Consider the following 21,034-nt stretch of genomic DNA (forward strand, 5'->3'; position numbering starts at 1 on the left):
TCTCTAAGCGCAGAGTATGCAGCCTACGTAGGGCACCAACTCCGGTCACGGAACACTCGCTGTGTCTGAAACCGCCCCTATCAACTATATAGTGCGCTATTTCGATTGTCCGCTATTTTGTAGGAGTGTCTGAATTCTGAGTGAGCCACTCGTTCCCTACTTTTGTTCACTCATTCTTACCCACAATGCACTCTAATTTCAAGTGTACATTTGATGTACACTCGACAATGGTTAATTTCCCACAATCCACCACGGAGAAGACTTACGAGCTGGGAGTTTACTGCTTCCTTCACTCCTACAATGTTTTATTTCATGCTGAATGTAGTAAATTACTTTTTGACAAATCATTACTTGATTAAAATAACATAATAACATATAGAGAGGCAAAACATACAGATACATTTTAAAATGTACTCTTTATTTTATAAAATGTGTTTACTCTTTATATTAACACACAGTATATATTAAAAATGACAAACAGAATGAAGATTTATTGTATTAATATATTATTTAATAAAAATAACAAGTAAGGTCCAAGTATTTTAACATTTCATATGTGACGTTGTTTCTGTGACAGCCCCAGAGCTCCGACACTCACATCCGAATTAACTCATTTCTTTCACTTACTGCTGAGATATAGTGCACTAACTGCCATTCTCTATATAGGAAATATTGAATGAGTGAACGATTGCGGACACAGCCACACTCCTCACCATACGATCGCCTCGCGCCCGCACATCTCACACACACGTGCCCCGCGCACCTCACTGTGCATGCGCAGAAATGCTGTCTGTTCGCGCTCCAGTTGTCGATCACGCGAATGGCAGTGATTTACACTTAACTTGGATGTTTACATGGATTTATACAGTTAATCCGCCTGAAGTAGCTGCGATAGTTTCCAGTACCCCCGCGAGGGCGTGGAGTAAATGCAGAAATACTGCTTATTACATGCGGGATGTGGGACAAAGCGCACTGATATATTGCTGCACTGATTTAAAATGTACACTTAAAAACTGATGTCATAAGAGCCCAGTTACATTATCACCCTGAAAATGACCATCACATTACAGAGAAAAGCCCGCGTTAGGATTAGAGCCAAAACTTACCTCAGCGTGCTGCCTTAAATTGGAGCTGTGATTTTAATCTTGAAATATCAGCTTGTCTTGGTGTTAAATGAAGGCATTGCATGACGAAACTATTCTTTTTTCACTGTGCGGAGCGAAGAAAGTGTTTCACTTTGAAGAGTTTGATGCTGCAGCAGTGATTGAGTGACAGTCTGTGACAGCGGCTCAGCACGTGCAGCTGTGTGAACTTCCACTCTCGTAAAAGTCCCATTCAATAATCTCTCAATAAATTACACATTAATTAAAATTAAACCCAGTAATGTAACGACAGTAACGCCACTCATTGTAAAGAAGTAAAAGTAACAAAATTTCATTAGAAATGAACTTGATTGAGAGTAAAAAGTACCCACTTTTAAACCTACTCTAAAAGTACATTTTTTCCCAAAAAGTTACTCAAGTAAATGTAACGGAGTAAATGTAGCGCGTTACTACCCACCTCTGGTAAACAGGGCTCTTGACTAACATTATAAGTGGAAAAGATTTCATGCTACAAAAGTGCAGAATATGGCTTCTTTGAAAAACTTTCCAGAATTAAAAATATTTATCTCAATGGATTACTGATGAAGAACAGAAGAGGAGAGGATAAACATGCATAGAGAGAATGACAGAACTAAGTTGTGTTAGGAGAACTGTCCTCCCTGCCCTCAGGCCACTGTTGTGTTACCCTACGCTTGGCTTATCTCTCAATTAGATGCACCAAACAGGCAATTCCCAGGCTCCAATCCCAGCCTGCCAGGACACGCTTCCACAGGGAAAAACATCTCATCCCATAACATGGACAGAGAGAAAGCAAGAGGCATGTTTGTGTTTGTGGAGTAAAGGTTGAGACTATATTAAAGTGTGTGTGTTTTTGTCCTCTATAGTTTCCATGAATTAGTTACATTTGACAAAACCTTCTTTTGGGCACATTTGGGGATGTCCTCATTTTGAAAGGATTCATATGTAATGTTTTTGTTGAATTCTAAAAATGCTTTCTGAACTTTTCTTTTCAGTGTAGTGTTAGTCTGTAATCATTATGATTAGCATTATATAACAACAATAGATGTCTGTGGTATGTCCTCATTTAGATAGCTGAGTACACATGATTGTGTGTGTGTGTGTGTGTGTGTGTGTGTGTGTGTGTGTGTGTGTGTGTGTGTGTGTCATGATGTTGAGGTCAACAAGTTTGCAACCTGTTAAGAACAAACCAACACACTTAGAATATCCAAACACAAAGACACACATGTTCAGACAAAGGCCATGGCTCAATGGCTGACAGCATATAAATTGAAACAGCTCTATGATAAGGGCAATTTGGCCTTGTTCCACCATCAAGCTGGAAGAATTAATTCAGCACTGTAACACAGAAAAACATAATGCACACAACTCTTAACCCTCCGCACGCTCATCCAGAATACTGAGAGTACATGTATAGGCTCCATATACACAAGTGTACACACACCTTTCACTCCCTTTGACATTACACTGTGGACAATGACCTCATGCTCAATAGCTAAATATACAGTATGATCGGTCTCCCTTTCCTTCTCTTCCTTCCTCTCTCACTCTCTCTCTTCCTCTCTCTCTCTCATACACACACGCACCAGCTGTGTACCATCAACAAGCTTAGCTGCATCAGTGGATGTGGCCTCTGTGTTCTGCTGAAAGAAAGAGTCATTGTGTGATCCTCCTCATGCCTCCCCATCCAATACCACAACAGCCCTGTGCCCTGCCCAACTGCCCTGCTAGTCCTTTAATTCTGCACTGGTTTCCACTCTCTCTCTCTTTATGCAGGGCATGGAGGAATGTTCTGCAGTGGGAGGAGAGGCATTCTCATCACACTCAACCAAAAATTGCCCTCTGCCCACTCTTTGAGTACAAAAATGGAGAGTTTTGGATTTAGCTCCAGTATTCTAATCAAACGTGCAAATTATTTTCTGGACTGACAGAGGAATATTCCAGAAATGACTGAAAAAGCTGCACTGTTTCAACCAAAATACCAAAGCTAATTCAGTTATTGAGACTACTGTAAAATCACAGTACATCAATATGTGATCTTCTTCAAACCATATAACATCACAATTTTTGAAGAACATCACATATTGATATACTTTGATTTTAGGTAAAATTTTGACCTAAAATCTTTATGTTATGTTTTGTGCATGTTCTTTGAATGAATGTATGAATGAATTAATGAATATTGCATTTATATAGTGCTTTTCCTACGCTACATTCAAAGCACTTTAAATTGTAAACAGGGGACTCTCCTCAACCACCACCAATGTGCAGCATCCACATGGAAGATGCGATGGCAGCCAGCCATAGTGCGCCAGAATGCTCACCACCCACCAGCTATTGGTGAAAAGGAGAGAGTATAGTGATAGAGCCAATTCATGGAAGGGGATTATTAGCAGGTCATGATTGATAAGGGCCCATGTGGGGAATTTGAACGGGACAACAGTGTTACACCACTACTCTTTACGAGAAGTGCCCTGGGATTTTTAATTACCTACGTTAGGACCTTGGTTTAATGTCTCATCTAAAGGACAACTCCTTGACAGCCACCCATCATAAGTACAAGGGAAAGAGTTGTTTTTTAGGTGCAATATTTAGTAACACGTCGAAGAATTCAGCTACAGCAAGACCCACACAACAGGCACAACATGGACAACTTTATAGCCACATGCATTTCTTACATTCTTTACGCGTTGATTTGGTTTATCATTGCTGAAAACCAAAGGTTTGAAATGCATCAAAATTTGTGCTGTCAGTCGATTTTTAATCGTGATTAATCGCATCATTTTTTTGTAGTTGATCGCGATTAATCTCAGATTTTAAAAGTGCTTAAATTTGAAGTGCTTTTCTTGTCAAAATTCATTTAGTTCCATCTTAGGAAAGAAAAAAACTATATGTAGCAATATAATGCTTTATTAACATTCTCCACAATAAAAAGATAGAAATGCACTAAAATAGCACCAATTTAAGTAACATTCAACGTTTCCCAAAGTTTAAGTGGGAGTTTGACTAACTGAAAGAACTAGTCCCCACATAGGTTGCATATTCATTGCAATGGGCATTAAATCTCTTAAACTCTCATCCATCCACAATATTAATCTGCCGGAAGACTGTGGTACAGCAATCGTGAAGCTGCATTCATGATTCGCGTCAGAGAATCAATGCCAGCGTCAAGTGTCGCTTTGAACTCACCATGAAAAGCGATTGCAAACAAACACGTCTCACTCTGCATTTTGGTGATAGATAAGATTTGGTGTGCATCTGTGGTATTAAGATGTGCCTTACATAGTTTGAACAATACTTGATTTCTATCACAAGTCCCATCTGGGTTTGTTTTGTACATCAAATAGCGCTAAGAGCTCTTTTCTCCATCATTTTATCACTGACAGGGAAGTGCTTTCAGAGATTAATATATTTCCAAGATAACAACCTCCGTGGCTCTATCATAGGAGAGAGCGTAATGGTCAACAAGCGTGTTACGACAGTACCGCCCATAGAATGTCTATGGGACCACTGCGTTAAGATGTTTTATGCTAAGCTCGTAGGCTCATCTTGGTAGAAGGGCTCTGCCGCTTTTGTGTGTCTGTTTGTGGCGTGTGCTACAGTGTAATGACTCCGGGCGGACACATTACAAAGGTTCCGCCCTTCACACCAGTGTTTATGCTATATTAACGGTAAATGCGTTATTCGCAAATAAGATAAAATAACGTGTTAAACTTTTTAATTAATTGCATGCATTAACGTGTTAATTCTGACAGCTCTAATAAAAATACACGTACAAGATCAACAAATGTTAGATGTAGTGAAAACACAGCGATGGCCCAACTGGGCTAGTGATGGTTCCGTCAACTGGCCCGAAACTCTCTCACATTTGCCCCAGGCTGGTGGGACATCCTTAATGTTGAGCCAAGACTGTATTAGTAATGGTATTTTTGTGGAAATAATAGTTACACAGTATATTTTGTAAGGGATACTGGGTATGTAGAATGACTGTAATCAAACAGAGATAAACAAGCATGCTTGTAAACACGCTCATGAATGCATTAAGCACATGATTATCTGGTAGAGATAGAGTGGGTGGACAGGGTCACTGGGACACTGTTACTGTCATGACTATTACCATATATAACACGGGTCACTGAAGGGACTGCAGGCTAAAGAAACTGTAATGGTTCATCAAGTTCATGTTGGGTTGTAGAGACAGAGAGAGGGAAAGGGAGAGAGAGAGAGCATGGAGATCAATAAGCAGCCATTATCTGAGTGTTTTCATCCACTGGGAGTAGCGGTGGAGGCCAACGCCCATCTGGGGCTCAACATCTAAAGGCTACAATGATCATTTTTCAAAAACAGCTCCAACCTTAATGCCCCAGCAAAATACATACAGGTAAAAAGTGTGGTAACCTGCAGTTGTTGCCTCATGGATCTATTTCTACTTAATCCAGCCCATAAAAATGACATTTGTTTGTGTATCTTTTAAAATATGTCAGGTGTATTTAGTCAGATTAAATGACATTTTTGACTTGAATAAAACCAGTAAATTTACCATATAATGCATATTTTAGGTTGCCTGGCAATTTGTTTACAAACACGGTAAAAAAAAAAATAATTCTGGGGTTTCCTTATTTATTTGACCTTCATAAAATACAGCAACTAAAGCTAAATTTCCAGTTGCGCTGACTGGTTCACCTTCATTAAGGATTTAGACCTTTTTGCCAACTTTCAGCACTGACTACATTAGGCTACACACAAAATGGTTAGATTTTTAATGGTTAGATTAAGTAGAAATAGATCCTTGAGGTAACAATATCATCCCAATAACTAACTAGAGTCTGATCATGGACTGATCAGAACTAGGGCTGCACACAATTGACCCTATTTATCTTTAAATAAATATTGTGCAGATCATGCTATGGATTAAACTGTGTCAGCCCTCATTTCCAAATGAACATATTCAACTTCAGCAAGGACACCAACATTTGCTCCAAGGTAAATTAAAGTTAATAACTTAACATTAATTCATTTATGTATTGATTCAGGTCTTAGTAAAGGGGACAGTAAATAAAGCATTCACAGCATCATAGTGAGTGTTTTATGAGACGTTATGAGCAGTTCTGTTCACTTACACTAATGTTATCTGCCTCATTCACAGTCTACACAATTAGAACTAATTACTGTGTAATTTAACTATTTCTTTTACCAAAAACTTCAGATAAATATGCTTTAAATTAGTGGTCGACCGATATGGGGTTTTTTAATCTAGAGAGCAGGATGGCCGATAGGCCGATACAATGCCAATATATCACACAATTTAATATAGTAAATAACAAACATAAAATTGCTAAAAAAATAATAATAAACTCTTATTTAGCACTATATTTACTCAATTTCACACAAAACTAAAAAATAATATTGTATTTTAAATGGTAGATAGCAGTTTCTTCAGATTTCTTTTTAGTCATCAAATTTGTGTAATTTATTTGCACATGAAGAAATTGATAATATATTAGGAAAAAGGAAATAACAGTACACACAGTAGTCCAGTAACCATGGATGGCATGTCCACATTAGCAATCTCATTTTCTTAAAAATACAGAATCAAACCAATTGAACATACAGTGCACAGTGAATAAGATATTTACTTATAGCAGACGTGAAACGCTTTTACCTTGGGCTGCATTCGAAAACGTAGGCAGCTGACTTGCTACCTTGCTGCCAAATCAGTTAATGGCTTAACTGACAGCTGTTTTGAACAAATGGAACTCTTAAGTAAACTGGTCTCAAACAGTTTGAAAAGCACCATATTTTCATCATACCTCCGTATACAGCCTCCGGAGGCATTTTACTGGTTTCGGATGCAAACTTGAAGTTGCACTCACACGCTCGTGCGGATCCAGTGTGAGCCTCAATCTCCTGACAGTTTAAATGGTCTGGATTGCCTGCTTATATTGTTATGGAGTGACCGTCATGATTTGTGAATGAGAGGAACTTTCGATCCTGATCATGAAGTTTTTGATTCTGGCTGATAGAACATGCGCTTCAGAGGAAGACATTAGATGAGCGCCTGACGGGAAGAAAACGCTGGATTTTCATGAGGTTTGTGAATGACATCTGTTTAAAAGAGATATCTGCATATTTGCAAATGGTATATAATACAAGTTTTATTGATATTTGCCTTTTATCATTAGAAAAGTTACAGGGAACTGTTGAGGAGAGACTGTTAGAATACGTGCTTTAGAGGAAGATTTATGAGCGCTCCACAGGATGCTAGATCTGCTGAAGTTGTGTGAGGTTGTTTTATTACATCAGTTTAAATTAGATATGTGCATATTTGCAGAAGGTATATGATATTATTTTTATTGATATTTGCCTTTTTATCATTAGACAAGACAGTTAAATGTTATAGGGAACTGTTGAGGAGAGAGAGGGAGAATGAAACAGGTGAGCACTTTAACATTATGAGCTCAAGCGCGTCTGCCGCAGCTCTGATATGCAGACCGTTTAAATTGCACACCGGTCTATTATTGTAGTAATACGATGGCATGTAACAACAAAACGAACCGTGACTGGTCATTTACATGTCTCAGTCGCTTCACATGCAAGCAGGCAATTTTTGGCGCCCTCAAGAAAAAAACGGGAGAATGGTTGACTAATATATCACTGAGGCCCATAAATCGGCCGATATTCTGACTTTTTTAATTATCGGCATCGGACGATTTATCGGCCTCGGCGATATATTGGTCGACCACTACTTTAAATGTCACTCTTCATTCCAGCCCACATAAGAATATTATCAATTCCATCAAGGAGAATATTTTGCAAAGCTTGTCAGAGCGAGCAGAACTTAGCGAAGGGTCAATAATTCGAAATAAAATTGTTATCGTGAAATGACATTGTATGATTATTAAACCACAAAGAGCTGTGATTTGTTGTGTTAGTGTGTTATTATTACAGTTTTTCAGAGAGGTTTTGTGCTCCACATCCCCATCCCGTGCTCAGAGTAACAGATGCTCCAAGTTCAGTTCCGTTTGCTTACGTGTGCTGAGAACATAATTTTTTTAAGTACTCCAGATTCACTTTTATTTGATTTTAGCATAATTCAAAACTAGTATGGCCGCTACAAGTTAATATACAAATAATACACATTAAACAGCTGTTGTTATGTCAGCTGCACAGAAACTCATGCAGTTGTCCGCCAAAATAAAAGCTTGACGGTTTAAAATCCTTTGGTTTAAATGGATCGTATAGTAATGCACCATGCATGTTAAGATTTGATTACAAACTGTATTACTATTGTATAATAATAACAATGATAAAATAATCATATTTATAATCATCAATATAATATTATAATATTACAATAATATAATGTTCAAATTGACTGGGCTCCAAAAAAAATTATGATGAATAGTGGGCTGAGAGCTTATTACAACATGGACAAAAAAAGGTAGGCTACACAGTGAAAAGGTACAATGTAAATATGAAGAAGACTTTTTTTATGAAGAAGGTTTTTTCTCTCTCTCACTGTTTTATTGGTTGCACTTTATTTTACACTGCGTGTACTTTCTTACAGTGTACTTACCCAAGAAAGTACTGAGTAATATTAGGAAACTACATGTACTTAATATGGGTTAAGGTTAGGGATAGGGTTAGGTTTAGGGTTTGTACCTATTAATTACTATAGCTGTTGTAATTATATAGTACATAAATGTAGAACAGTACTGTAAAAAAAAGAAAAGTGCTACCATTTTATTTATTTACTTGGTTGTTTGTTTGTTTATTTGTTTGTGGCTAAAGTGAAAACGGTCTAAGTTTGGTTCTTTTTAAGAGGACTCAAGTGTGAACCCTCAAAGAGAGAACCTGGGCAAAACATTACCAAATTTTGGTCAAAATGAATCACTTACTAGTTTTTTGTTTATAATTCAGATCGCAATCACATTATTTTTTCAAAATAATTGCAATATGACTTTTTGTCCAAATCATGCAGCCCTACTTTATTGACTGAAATAGCAGCGTAAGGTGATCCTCACCTTAATTAATTCCTCCCCTAATTATGTACATAATGTTATAATTATATCACATATACTGTAAAAGTCTTATTTCAAAGGTTTTTGTGATGGATGCATGACCTTCCATAATGCCCTTATCCACAAATATTCACTCCCACCTTAGTAAAACTATAGAGATCCCAACCCAAACTTCAGTACATAAAATTACAGACATCCTATGTTAAGAACTACCATCCAAACTTAATTTAAGAAACAAATCCCATCCGAAAAGTGTTTTTCTTTGCCTTTATCTGCCTTTTATCAGTCGTGGAGGGTGTGTCATCTCGACCCACTCAGTCCATCAGACTTTTTAGAAAGGAAGCCTTTCTAAATTTGGGTTTGTAGCATCATGGATCAATTCCTCCAATTTCCTGTATTCCCGTATGCGTTAAGCTGGCACGAGACTGAGATGAGAGAGTATATAAAATTCTCTCCTCTGTGTCAGTCTGACCAATAAGAATCCTGAATTACTTTAGATGACAAAATTAATGCTAGATTGTGAGCATCTTCTAAAAGGATGCATACATCATCAGCAATATATTTTATTGAAATAGAGATCTATCTATCTATCTATCTGTCTGTCTGTCTGTCTGTCTGTCTATTTATTAATGGAGCTCTGCTCTCCAAACACTAATCCTTACACATTCTCTCCCTGTCTTAGTTTTCTTTATCTCTCATATACACCAAAACTTTAAGTTTGTAGCTTTGCTCACATGAACTTTCTCTCTCTCTAACACACACTCTTTCCATGCACATGTGATTTAAGCATCAATCCTGCCAGAAAAAACAAAAACACTTCTCTCTCATCCATCTCACTTTTTGCTCTGATTTTCTCCACTCAAGTTTTCTGCCAGGTCATCCTACATCAACTCAATATGAAAAAAAGAATGAATCAGAGTGCCAATTTAAAGTAGTATGTTAGAATATTGATTTATGATTTACAGGGTTGGGAGGGTTACTTTTGAAATGTATTCCACTACAGATTACAGAATACATGCTGTAAAATGTAATTTCTAACGTATTCCGTCAGATTTCTCAAGTTCAGTAACGTATTCTAAATACTTTGGATTACTTCTTCAGCACTGGTAGATTTTTTAACTTGTTTTGACTATAAAAACTCAAAGCCAGTACAGTAAGACTAAATACACATGTTAAAAATACATTCTCAGAAAAACCTAAATATCGTATGCAGTGTTGTTTCTAAAACAAGATATATCAAATTTATCTTGTTTTAAAGATTTTTAGATATTTTGACAGGAAAACAATACAAAAATTATCATCAAGAATATGATTTTTGCCCTAATATCAAAGGTCTTACTAGACAAAAGAAATTATGATCCGACGTGAATTTTCTTGATAAAAAAATATGATCGTGTCTGGTAACATGTGCATGTAAAATGGCTAGAAATAGCATTTTAGCTTAGTGTAAAGCTGACAATTTACACAAGGTTTATTTCTATTTCTTGTGTTCCAAACTTACTTCAATCTTACTTCTCTGTCTGCTCGTATGAATGCAACACATCATAAGAAAGTGATTCACCGCTGTTCAAATGCACTTTGGATCGCATCATTTATATGTATAAATGTTTTCCATCTGAAAAGACTAAATATTAAATGAAATAAATGACAATAAAATGCAAAGTAATCTCTTCAGTAATCAAAATACTTTTTGAATGTAACTGTATTCTAATTACCAATTATTTAAATTGTAACTATAGTGGAATACAGTTACTTATATTTTGTATTTTAAATATGTAATCCCATTACATGTATTTCATACTCCCCAACCCTGGACATATATCATCTATAATCCTCACAGCATCTCAGTGGTTTGATTTTAATAGGCATGGGCAGCTCTAAAGCACCAAACCGCTCATGTTCAACTCTAATACCTTCCCAAGCTTGAGTTAGATCTTACAACCTGAAGTCTTGTTATGCAATTAGAGAATAACTAACAATTAAGTTCTTAAAGTAATGGGGGAATCACTTGCATAACGGTTTCTTTGCTTGATTGAAATCCCATTATTAAGTAATAGAGGCTGGCAAAACAATGTCTTAAAGCAAACCTCATATCTTAGTTTGATATTATTCATTATTAAGTAGTTTTGAAGTGTTTGTAGGAACAGGGTTAGTCTGTGTCCACGTGACTTACTGCTCTGATCTGATGTTTGTGAACACACCTAATGCAGTCTGCTGGCCTTTCTAAATGAAATGAAATGAAGTGAGTTCTCATGTGCTTTCTCTCCCTTCCCTCTCCATCTATCCTTTCCCTCTCTCTGCCTAACCGCTTTGTGATAATTGAATCAGGGTTCAATTAGGCATGACTGGGAGAGAGGGAAAGAGAGCAGCCACTGTTGACAACACACTTTCCCACATATTCTCTCTCACACACAAACACCTACCACACCCTGAGAGGAAAACAACAACACCAGCAGACTACATTCGCGTTGGGTGGTTCTTCGCCTCCACGTCATGCGTTTAAAATCGTTTAACGCACACCTAGACGTGGATTATCCCTTACATATATATTTGTGCCTGACCAATTTATAGATATTATATTGCCGATATATTTTTCGACCATTTTCCTATTTTGCCGATTTTTTTCTTGAGGGTGCCAAAAATTGCATTTGAAGCGACTGAGACATGTAAAGACCAGTCACGGTTCGTTTTGTTGTTAAGCCATCGTGTTACTACAGTAATAGACCGGTGTGCAACACAGCATCATTTAAACTGTCCGCAGATGCGTTTGAGCTCATAATGTTACAGTGTTTGCCTGTTTCATTCTACCTCTCTCTATATTAGCCTTTCACAGATATATCGGTATCTGCGTATGTTTTCTGATATGCGCAGATATTAAAACTTTTTTCAGAACATTTAATGCAGAAAACAGTGCTTGAGGTGATTTAGAATAGGTGTCATAACGTAGTTTGTCCAGCAGAGCATGCTCCTACTCCATTGTTTACAGAGATGTGCTGATGGTGGTTCTGCAGACAGTGCGGAGTTAAGCGGTGTCTTCATGGTAAGTTGCTAGCTAGTTTCTGAAATACATACTGGAAAGTTAATAAACAATGTCCCTTAATAACAATAATAATGTCAAATATTCTTTGATAAAAATATTTGTTTAAGAAAGCAGCCCTTTGAGTACCTTTGCATAGTCATATCGGTGCAAAATTAGTGCACAATCCACATAGAAAAGGTCTGTTTTCATTCCAGCTAAAAAATTTACTATATTGACCACCATATCGGTATATATATATATATATATATATATATGTAAAATAAAATAGCATAATTTGCATAGGAAATGGTTACTTTAAAATCCGGTAACAGAAACACTTGCATGGAGAAAAAAAAAGCATTGTTTATGTTGAATATTAAAGTCCCACATCCCAAGAAATTAAGTGATCATTCTCTTGGTAATTAGCGCATTAATGAAGAGAGTTTTCCAGTGCTCCAGTATTGTGTGTCATAGCCGTTACTGTCAAGTTACAATATGACATTAAAGGCACCATTGAAGAAGTCCATATGACTTGTGCATTATATTCAAAGGCTCTTGAAGCAATACAATAATTTTGTGAATGGAAAAGGATGTGTTTAATAAATAAATATATAATTTGCATGTGCAGCATGCTTCAGTGAATGAGCGCTACTCTGTTGTTGACACACTCATAGGACACACATCTGTTTTTAGAGCTCAAAGTTCTTCCCGATACATTCTGCCAAAATAAAAGCTGACATTACAACTGAAGATGTTTACTGGAATTACTGTTAATTTTGTAGTTAACAATAAAGGTTTTCTTAATAGACTACACATTTCTATATGTAATTCTTCTCTGTTTACTCTGTTTTATAATTAAATGAGTAGTTATATAAAAAGTGGTTTGCTGTACCCCTAATAATAACATTTAGAATTTGTTCAGTTATACCAAAGTCTAAATTAAAATAATCATTTTCGGTCCAGTGTGTCCAGAATTTTCGGTTTCGGTTTAGGCCAAGAATTTTCAATTCGTTGCATCACTAATATATATTTCTCTTTCTTACTAACTGTGTAAGGGGTCCTAAGTTAGGTTCATGTAAGATTTAAATCAACAAATATCAGTCACAAAATATACACTCCCTCACGTTTCTCATTTTATTATTTTACTATACTCTAGTATACCAAGATTATTATGCTTCCAAATAATAAGGCTCAGATAATATTTGCAGACTTTTTTACATTTTCTGCATTGATTTTGGAGGGAAATTTGCAGAATTCTCAGTTCTGTGGAATACATTTAAATATGGTAAAAAACAGATTTAAGATTGCTACACCCTTATTGGTACCTGAAAGCAGTATCAAGCTAGCCAAAATATTATAAACAAACATGCAAGGATTAGAATTCTGCAGAAATCTGTGGTGCTTTTTGCTGAGTTCTTTGAGCATCAATTATTATAATATTGCCACACTGACGTTAGTATGAACTCAAACTTTTTTAGTTTTGGATGCAGTATAGAGCTGTTATAGAACCAATAGATATGTTAACACACACTGTATGTCTATCTTTAAGATAGAGTCCTTATTAGAAAATAATAGTGTAAAAATAAGTAAGACAGGTACTAAAACAGACAAGAACAGACATGCTGATTCAGTTGAGTTAACTCTGCGGCAAATCCACAATAACAGTACTGATGTAATATGATCTATTGCTAATGATGCACAAAATTCCTGTTATCCTTTTATCCATACAGCTGCTGCATTTGCAGTGGTTGGACATTTATAAAAAAAATAAAAAGTACAGGAAAATCACTCACTGTAAAATAAGAATTATGACAAAGAAAATATCTAAGACATACAGTCTTTTTGAGCTATTTGCTCAGTGTGATGCAGCAGTGTGCTGGTATATACCCATACACACATGGACGACACACATGAACACACACTGTCACTCAGCTATATAGTGGTTTACAAATACAGTATATGGTTCCCCTTTGTTTCAACAACCCTCCTCCTAAATAAAAACAGACCACAGACCCAAACACAAACCAGTGTAACACACAGAAGAAGGGTGACTAACCTGCTTAGAAAAAGTGGGAACGGAAATAAAAAAAATATATATATTTGTTTCATATTTTAAAACTTTCACAAATTCTACCAGTTCAAAGAACAACTCCAAGGAACCTGTTTACGAAATCACAACATATCTCAATTTATGATGTAATATTTTGTTATATATTATGTTATTGTTTATGTAATTAGATGACAGACAGACAGACAGACAGATAGATAGACAGATAGATAGATAGATAGGTAGATAATCTATATTTTACGTATGTCTATGTAGCATTAACCGCCTTTCCACATGATTTAGATTTTAATTCAGATGTTCAGATAGCTAAATAAATGACATGTGGAGTGATTTGATTGACAGGGTGTGCAGCTGAATTGTGACACAACAACAATGTGCGATTGATATTAGCAAGATTCATAAACTAGTAAAGGATCAAATGTCTTTATTAAATCAAGCTATATGTCAAAATAAATTTCTAGAGGAATAGCAGTCTCATCTGTTATCTCTCAGTTTGTACACATTGTAGCCACGCTAGAGTATTTAATCCTCTTAGGAAATCGTGCTCTCTGACCAACTATTCCGACACTATTTAACAAAGAGAATGATTTTAAACTCGACTTTACACAAACATATGCAGACAATCACATACTAAATCTTTTAGCGTTGTTATTTAGTGAGGAAAACTCTTACACTTACATCGTTTTCAGGATACGGAGGTATTCCAACAAGGCAAAATGCAACTCCATTCATTGGACAGCTTAACTTGTTTTGCAGGGGGATACCGAGTGGGTTGATGTGGAGGTAAAGGGGTTGTAAATACGATGTTATTTCGAATAAAAATAAAAAAGTAGGATATTAAAAATTATACGAACGATTTATCTTGCACCTATCCAGTTTTCTTCCGTCCCCTCGCCTCTTTCCCGTTGTTTGGGCTTCCCGCAGTGCCCTCCCTCTTCCCTCGCCCCGATGCAAATCCGTTCCTCCACCACCGGCCTGTCCCACTGAAGAACAACTCGTTGAATAAATCTGTGTATTGAATTCTGGGGCGCGGAGCTCCCTCTAGCGACAGTACGGGGGTATTACATAACGCGTCGATTAGCCGCACATCTAGCATTGCGTTCAGAAACCGTGATGATCAGGGCGCGTGACAGGCGCCAGAGCGCGGTGCGTTCAAGGCCATGAAAACAAAGCCCTCTTTGTACCCAGACTAAAAGATAGGAGCGAAAAGACATAACAGCTGAAAAAAAGGAAGGTTTAAGAATAAAGATATAGAGAAAGTGTGTGTGTGTGTGTGTGTGTGTGTGTGTGTGTGTGTGTGTGTGTGTGTGTGTGTGTGTAAAAATATAGAGAAAGTATTTGTGTGTGTGTTTGGGGGGGTGGGGGAGGTTTAAGTGGTTTACAAGGACATTTTTTAGGTTACAAACTGATAATTACAAGGATGTTATGCTATAAATGTGGTTTATGAGGACATTCCTAGTGTCCCCATAATTTAAATTGCTTAAACACACTAAACAATGTTTTATTGAAAATGTAAAAATGCAGAAAGTTTTTTTGTGAGGGTTGGGTTTAGGTGTAGGGTTAGGGGATAGAATCTATAGTTTGTACAGTATAAAAATCATTATGTCTATGGAGAGTCCTCAAAATGATAGTTGCTCCAACATGTGTGTGTGTGTGTGTGTGTGTGTGTGTACTATGATTATATTACATTGTGGGGACCAAATGTCTGCACAAGTATAGTAAAACCTGTGATCACCTACCTTATGGGGCCCAGCCAGCGGTCCCCACGAGGAAAATGGCTTAGTAAACATACTAAACTATGTTTTTATTGAAAATGTAAAAATGCAAAAAGGTTTCTGTGAGGGTTAGGTTTAGGGACAGAGTTAGGGTTAAGGGATAGAAATTATCGTTAGATCTGTATAAAATCCATAAAATGCACTGAAGTCTATGGAGAGTCCCCACAATGATATAAAAACAAGTTTGTGTGTGTGTGTGTGTGTGTGTGTATGTATGTGTGAGAGTGAGCTAACTGCCAATTTCCTCTTTAGGTAATAAAGTTTCTAGCGCCAGCTACCCTTAAAAAAGTGGTGGTACCATGGTATTACCATGGTACAGTACTTTTGGTACTTTTTTGTTAGTGTATATCCTGACTCATATTATGCCAAATTGGAGATAAATGATAGGTTTGAAAGAGTGACACAACACAGTGAAACATTCACTTTATCTGTTCCTCTGTGGTGGAATGAGCTTCCATACGATCTGCTAAAACCATCTCAACATTCAAAAACCAGCTGAAAACACATCTGTTTCGAGAGCACTTAACCAGTCCACACTATATGCACTTACTTAATATAAAAAAACGTCCGGCGCTGAATTGCCCTAATCCGGGAGGGGGATAAAGACAAGCCGGAGGCGCCAGTTCGAGAGAGACGCACGCGGCCGCTGTGTGTGTTTCTATGCATTTATGTTTGTTTAAGTTGACTTATGTCATTAAAGTTCTGCTGGTTCCCGCCTCCTCCTTGCCCATCCTTTTATTTTTGTTATTTTTCTCCCCTTTTCTCCCCAGTTTGGAATGCCCAATTCCCAATGCACTTTAGGTCCTCGTGATGGCATAGTGACTCGCCTCAATCTGGGTGGCAGAGGATGAATCTCAGTTGCCTCCGCATCTAAGACAGTCAGTCCGTGCATTTTACCATGTGGCTTGTTGAGCGCATTACATAGCGCGTGTGGAGGCTTCACGCTATTCTCTGCGGCATCAACGCACAACTCATCACGTGCCCAACCGAGAGCGAGAACCACATTATAGTGACAACGAGGAGGTTACCCCATGTAACTCTACCCTCCCTAGCAACCGGGCCAATTTGGTTGCTTAGGAGACCTGGCTAGAGTCACTCAGCACGCCCTTGATTCGAACTGGCGACTCCAGGGGTGGTAGTCTGTGTCTTTACACGCTGAGCTACACAAGCCCCCCTCCTTGCCCATCCTTGAAACCCGTTACATTGGTATCAAAATCCATGAAAAAGGAGGGATGTGCTGTCGTGGAGTCCTTGCCGCTGCTGTCCGCCGGGAAGCAGAGGAGCCGCTACCGTCCGCCAGGGGACAGAGGAGTCACTGCTGTCCACCGGGAGATGGAGGAACCTCTGCCGTCCGCCAGGAAGCGGAGGAGCCGTTACCGTCCAACAGGGGTCGGAGGACTCGCTGCCATCCGCCAGGGGAGGAGCGGCTGTCGTCCACCAGAGGGCGAAGGAATGGCTGAGGGCCAAGTGACGGCGTGGCCGGGGACCGGCGTGTGAGTTTTTTTCTCTCTCTCTCTCTCTCTCTCTCTCTCTCTCTCCTCTCACTCTCTCTCTCTGTCTCTCCCCCTCGCTCTTTCCCTTTCCCCTCTCCCTCCCCTCGTCTCTCCCAGGGCTCCAGAGAGGTGGGGAAGACCTGCTGGCAGAAAGACAACCGGAAGGGCAACCCCTCCCATCCATGAAGGGAGGGGAGTATGTCAAGCCGGAGGATTCTCCAGCCTGAATTGGGCGGTGGAGGACTGTGACGAGGAGGAGGGCGTGGCCGGGCCATGAGGATGCATGCCCAGTGTTGAATTGTCCTAATCAGCCGGGAGGGGGATAAAGACGAGACGGAGGCGTCAGTTCAAGAGAGAAAGAGACGCACGCGGCCACTGTGTGTGTGTCTGTGTGTATATGTTTGTTTAAGTTGACTTATGTCGATAAAGTTATATTGATGTTCCCGTGTCCTCCTTGCCCATCCTTGAACCCCGTTATAGGTATGCTAAATAAACTGTTTTTGTAAGGAAACAGCTCATCACTTAATGAAATGACCGCCTGCCTGCTAATCTTCATCATGTTTTACACTAAACAATAACAATCCTTTTGGAATGAGCTATGTGTGGAGTTTACTATGACAAAATTGCTGTTTTACAAGAGAAGACATTTTGCAGCAGGTAGTTGTCAGTTTACGGCTTTCCCCATTCATTTGTATGGTATCCGCTAACGGTGATTTACGCTAGTTCACAGTTACGCTCTCTCCAGTGGTAGAGCCGCGGAGGTTGGTATTTCAGTATAAAAGAATCTCTGGTTGTGACAAATGCTGGCATGGAGATTGAAGCTGTGGAGCTGTGGAGGTCAGAGATTGCATTTTGGGAATTATAGCTATTGCAAATAGCAGAATGTGGATATTAAACATACAGGCGCTTCAGTCAAGAGCTCTACAGAACATGGTGTGTTCATGACAGATCAGTCAATCTGATGCAGGAAAGCACACGAGCAAATGTAATATTGATTTAAAGGTCGCTGTATTAGCCCTGTTGTTTTACAGCACAAAAATATAATGCTGGATTTAATGAGTCTTTCTTAGGAACAATTAATTCTGTAAAAATAGCCAACAAAACCTTTCATGTTTGTGTTTTTTTTTTATTTCTTGGAGGCACTCCAACAGCTAACTTTGTTTGGTATGTTTGAGTTTGATTTGTGGGAAGGCTAGGGTGTGAAATGACTTTCGAGTAAATATACAGTAGGAAGTCAAGTCAAGCTGGCTCATTGTTATTGGCCGACCGGCAGCACATTTACAAAGCTGCTCGGAGAGACAGAGCAAACAATATGACAGCAACCTCATGTCTTTGCTCACATAGATCAAGTTAACAAACCCAACAGCGGAGTACATAGGTCACAGCAGGACAAAGACAAAACACGTTGTGTACGTTGTACATGTTGTACGTTTTTTTTTTTTTTTTTTGTCTTGTTGATTAAACTGAAATGAAATGAATTGAAGTGTGGGAGCTCATGAGATGCTTTAAGACTGCAGACCTCTGGAAAACTGTATCCCATCAGAGAGCACCTTAAATTTTCTCATCCTCAGGGCACTGAAGCTAACACACTGCTGGTTCTACACAGAAATATAGAGAACGTGGCACTCGGCCCTACCACTGACTCAATGCCTCAGCCCATGTGGCTGTCATTAGATAAACAGTAAGAAACAGGGAGAGCCTTTGCAATACTCTATTAGCTCTTTTTTGTATGTTTCTTCAACACACAAATCAAACAAAGCAGGCAATGTTATGTTGATTTGTCTGTATGTGTTTTGAGGACCGTATTGGTAATAAATCAACAATTTGTAGAGACTAAAACTAGAAAACACTGAAACAAAATTAAACTAAACTACAACTAACAGAGAAAACTAATGAAAACCAAACTAAACTGATAGCACAAACTGAAAATAAAATAGAAATAAAATTAAACTAAATTAAATCAAATGTACTTTTTTATTCATGTTTGTGTGAATGAATGTTTTACTTTTTACTATTATTTTTTTATTTATTTATTTTTTAAACATTTATTTAATGCGTTATGTATTTTAATGCAGTTACTTTCACTGACTTTTCATTTTTGATATGTGAAGCACTTTGAGCTGCACTTGATGTATGAAAGGTGCTATACAAATAAAATGCAATATTATTGTTGTTGTTGTTAAAAATTCAAAACTATTTCAACCCTCTATGTTACCTCCGCTAGTTTAATTAAATTAACTCTTAACTTCCATCCACGGTGTGTGTTCATGCATGTGTGAGATATTACCCTCCAATGCCCATTATCCCCACTACTCATCCTCTCTTACCACCAAACCAGACAAAATTATCCTAATTATCCTAATAACCTGCAAGCCACAAGATAAGAGGAGATGGAAACAGTTGGAGACTGCAGCTCCATTCCCAGACTTAGTCAGGATCAAGACACAGCCACATGTGTTTCTCTCATGCTGTTACAGTACTTCCACTTTCTGCCATCCTGTCTTTAAGCTCTGCTTTTTACTCTCAATCAAACATCATGTCTTGGACAGTTTCACATGACTGGAAGGGAAAATATAGCGAACTCAATCTTTTCTTGTTGTTTGCTTTTATCTTCACTTTTTTCCGAATCAGTGTTTTCACTGTACCAAAACGTTTGTTAAATCAAGCGTGTATGTGGTTCCAGTGCTGCTCAAAGACTTTCCCATGTGCTTATCTCATTATATCCACCCAGTGCTCATAATAAAGTCCTGCAGCTACTGCACACTCCATTATCATTTCATACACTCCATCAGGAAAGACTGCACTCTAATACTATAATATGTGAGTGTATGTTCAGTTCTAATACTATTCTGTAAATATAAAAACTGTATCATTACATGGGGCCTTAATAGTTCAGCTGAGGTGTCCACAGGGATGTTTGTGTCTGGGGCAGGAGGAGAGAGAGGTCACAGAGTTCATGAACCCATGTCTTCTGTGGCTATTACAGCCTGTCATAAATCTACACTGTTCACTCTTTTCAATCTGTGGGCCATGCAGCATTGTGCTTTACATTTGAAGACTGGTCTGTTTTACAAATTACTAAACTTAAGAAATAAAAAGATAAATATTATAACCAGTACTTATTTATTTATTGGTATGTTCCCCTTTTGCTTTAATGACAGCATGTACTCCAGCTGGCATGGACTCCTCAAGATTGTGTAAAAAGGAAAAGCAAAGAAAACAGACCTTTTATTGTTTCTTTGATTTACATTTCTTTTTATATCCTAAAACTTTCTGTTCATGCAGGTTAAAATTAGATTTTGATTTTCAATGTGGTCCCCATTTTGGACCCCACTGACTAGCTGTAAATATTGAATCTATGTTAAGGCCCTTAAAAAGTAGTATGTATGTTTATATGAATGTGTGCATTTTCCTTTAAGATGTCACTTTAGGAGTTACAGGTTTTGATACTGATACAGAACCTTTGGGATTCCTCACTCATATACACTCAATCCCTGGACAGAAATTACATTATAAATGTTTAAAACCTCTACTAAA

General features: G+C 37.9%; 1 protein-coding gene across 2 annotated transcripts in view; it reads right to left on the reverse strand.

Moving 5' to 3' along the window:
• arhgap23a (Rho GTPase activating protein 23a) overlaps nucleotides 1-21,034 on the reverse strand; it is a 104,026-nt gene that overhangs the window by 76,198 nt on the left and 6,794 nt on the right. Inside the window, exon 1 of one of the 2 annotated variants that reach the window (XM_051716293.1) lies at nucleotides 14,908-15,122. The exons of the other annotated variant lie outside the window; for it this stretch is intronic. Coding sequence (XP_051572253.1) covers nucleotides 14,908-14,961 — 54 coding nt within the window. The 5' untranslated portion in view covers nucleotides 14,962-15,122. Of the gene's footprint in view, nucleotides 1-14,907; nucleotides 15,123-21,034 lie in introns of those variants that run through there. 2 annotated transcript variants of the gene reach the window in all.

This window comes from Myxocyprinus asiaticus, chromosome 14 (assembly GCF_019703515.2).
Source record: "Myxocyprinus asiaticus isolate MX2 ecotype Aquarium Trade chromosome 14, UBuf_Myxa_2, whole genome shotgun sequence".
Taxonomy (NCBI): Eukaryota; Metazoa; Chordata; class Actinopteri; order Cypriniformes; family Catostomidae; genus Myxocyprinus; species Myxocyprinus asiaticus.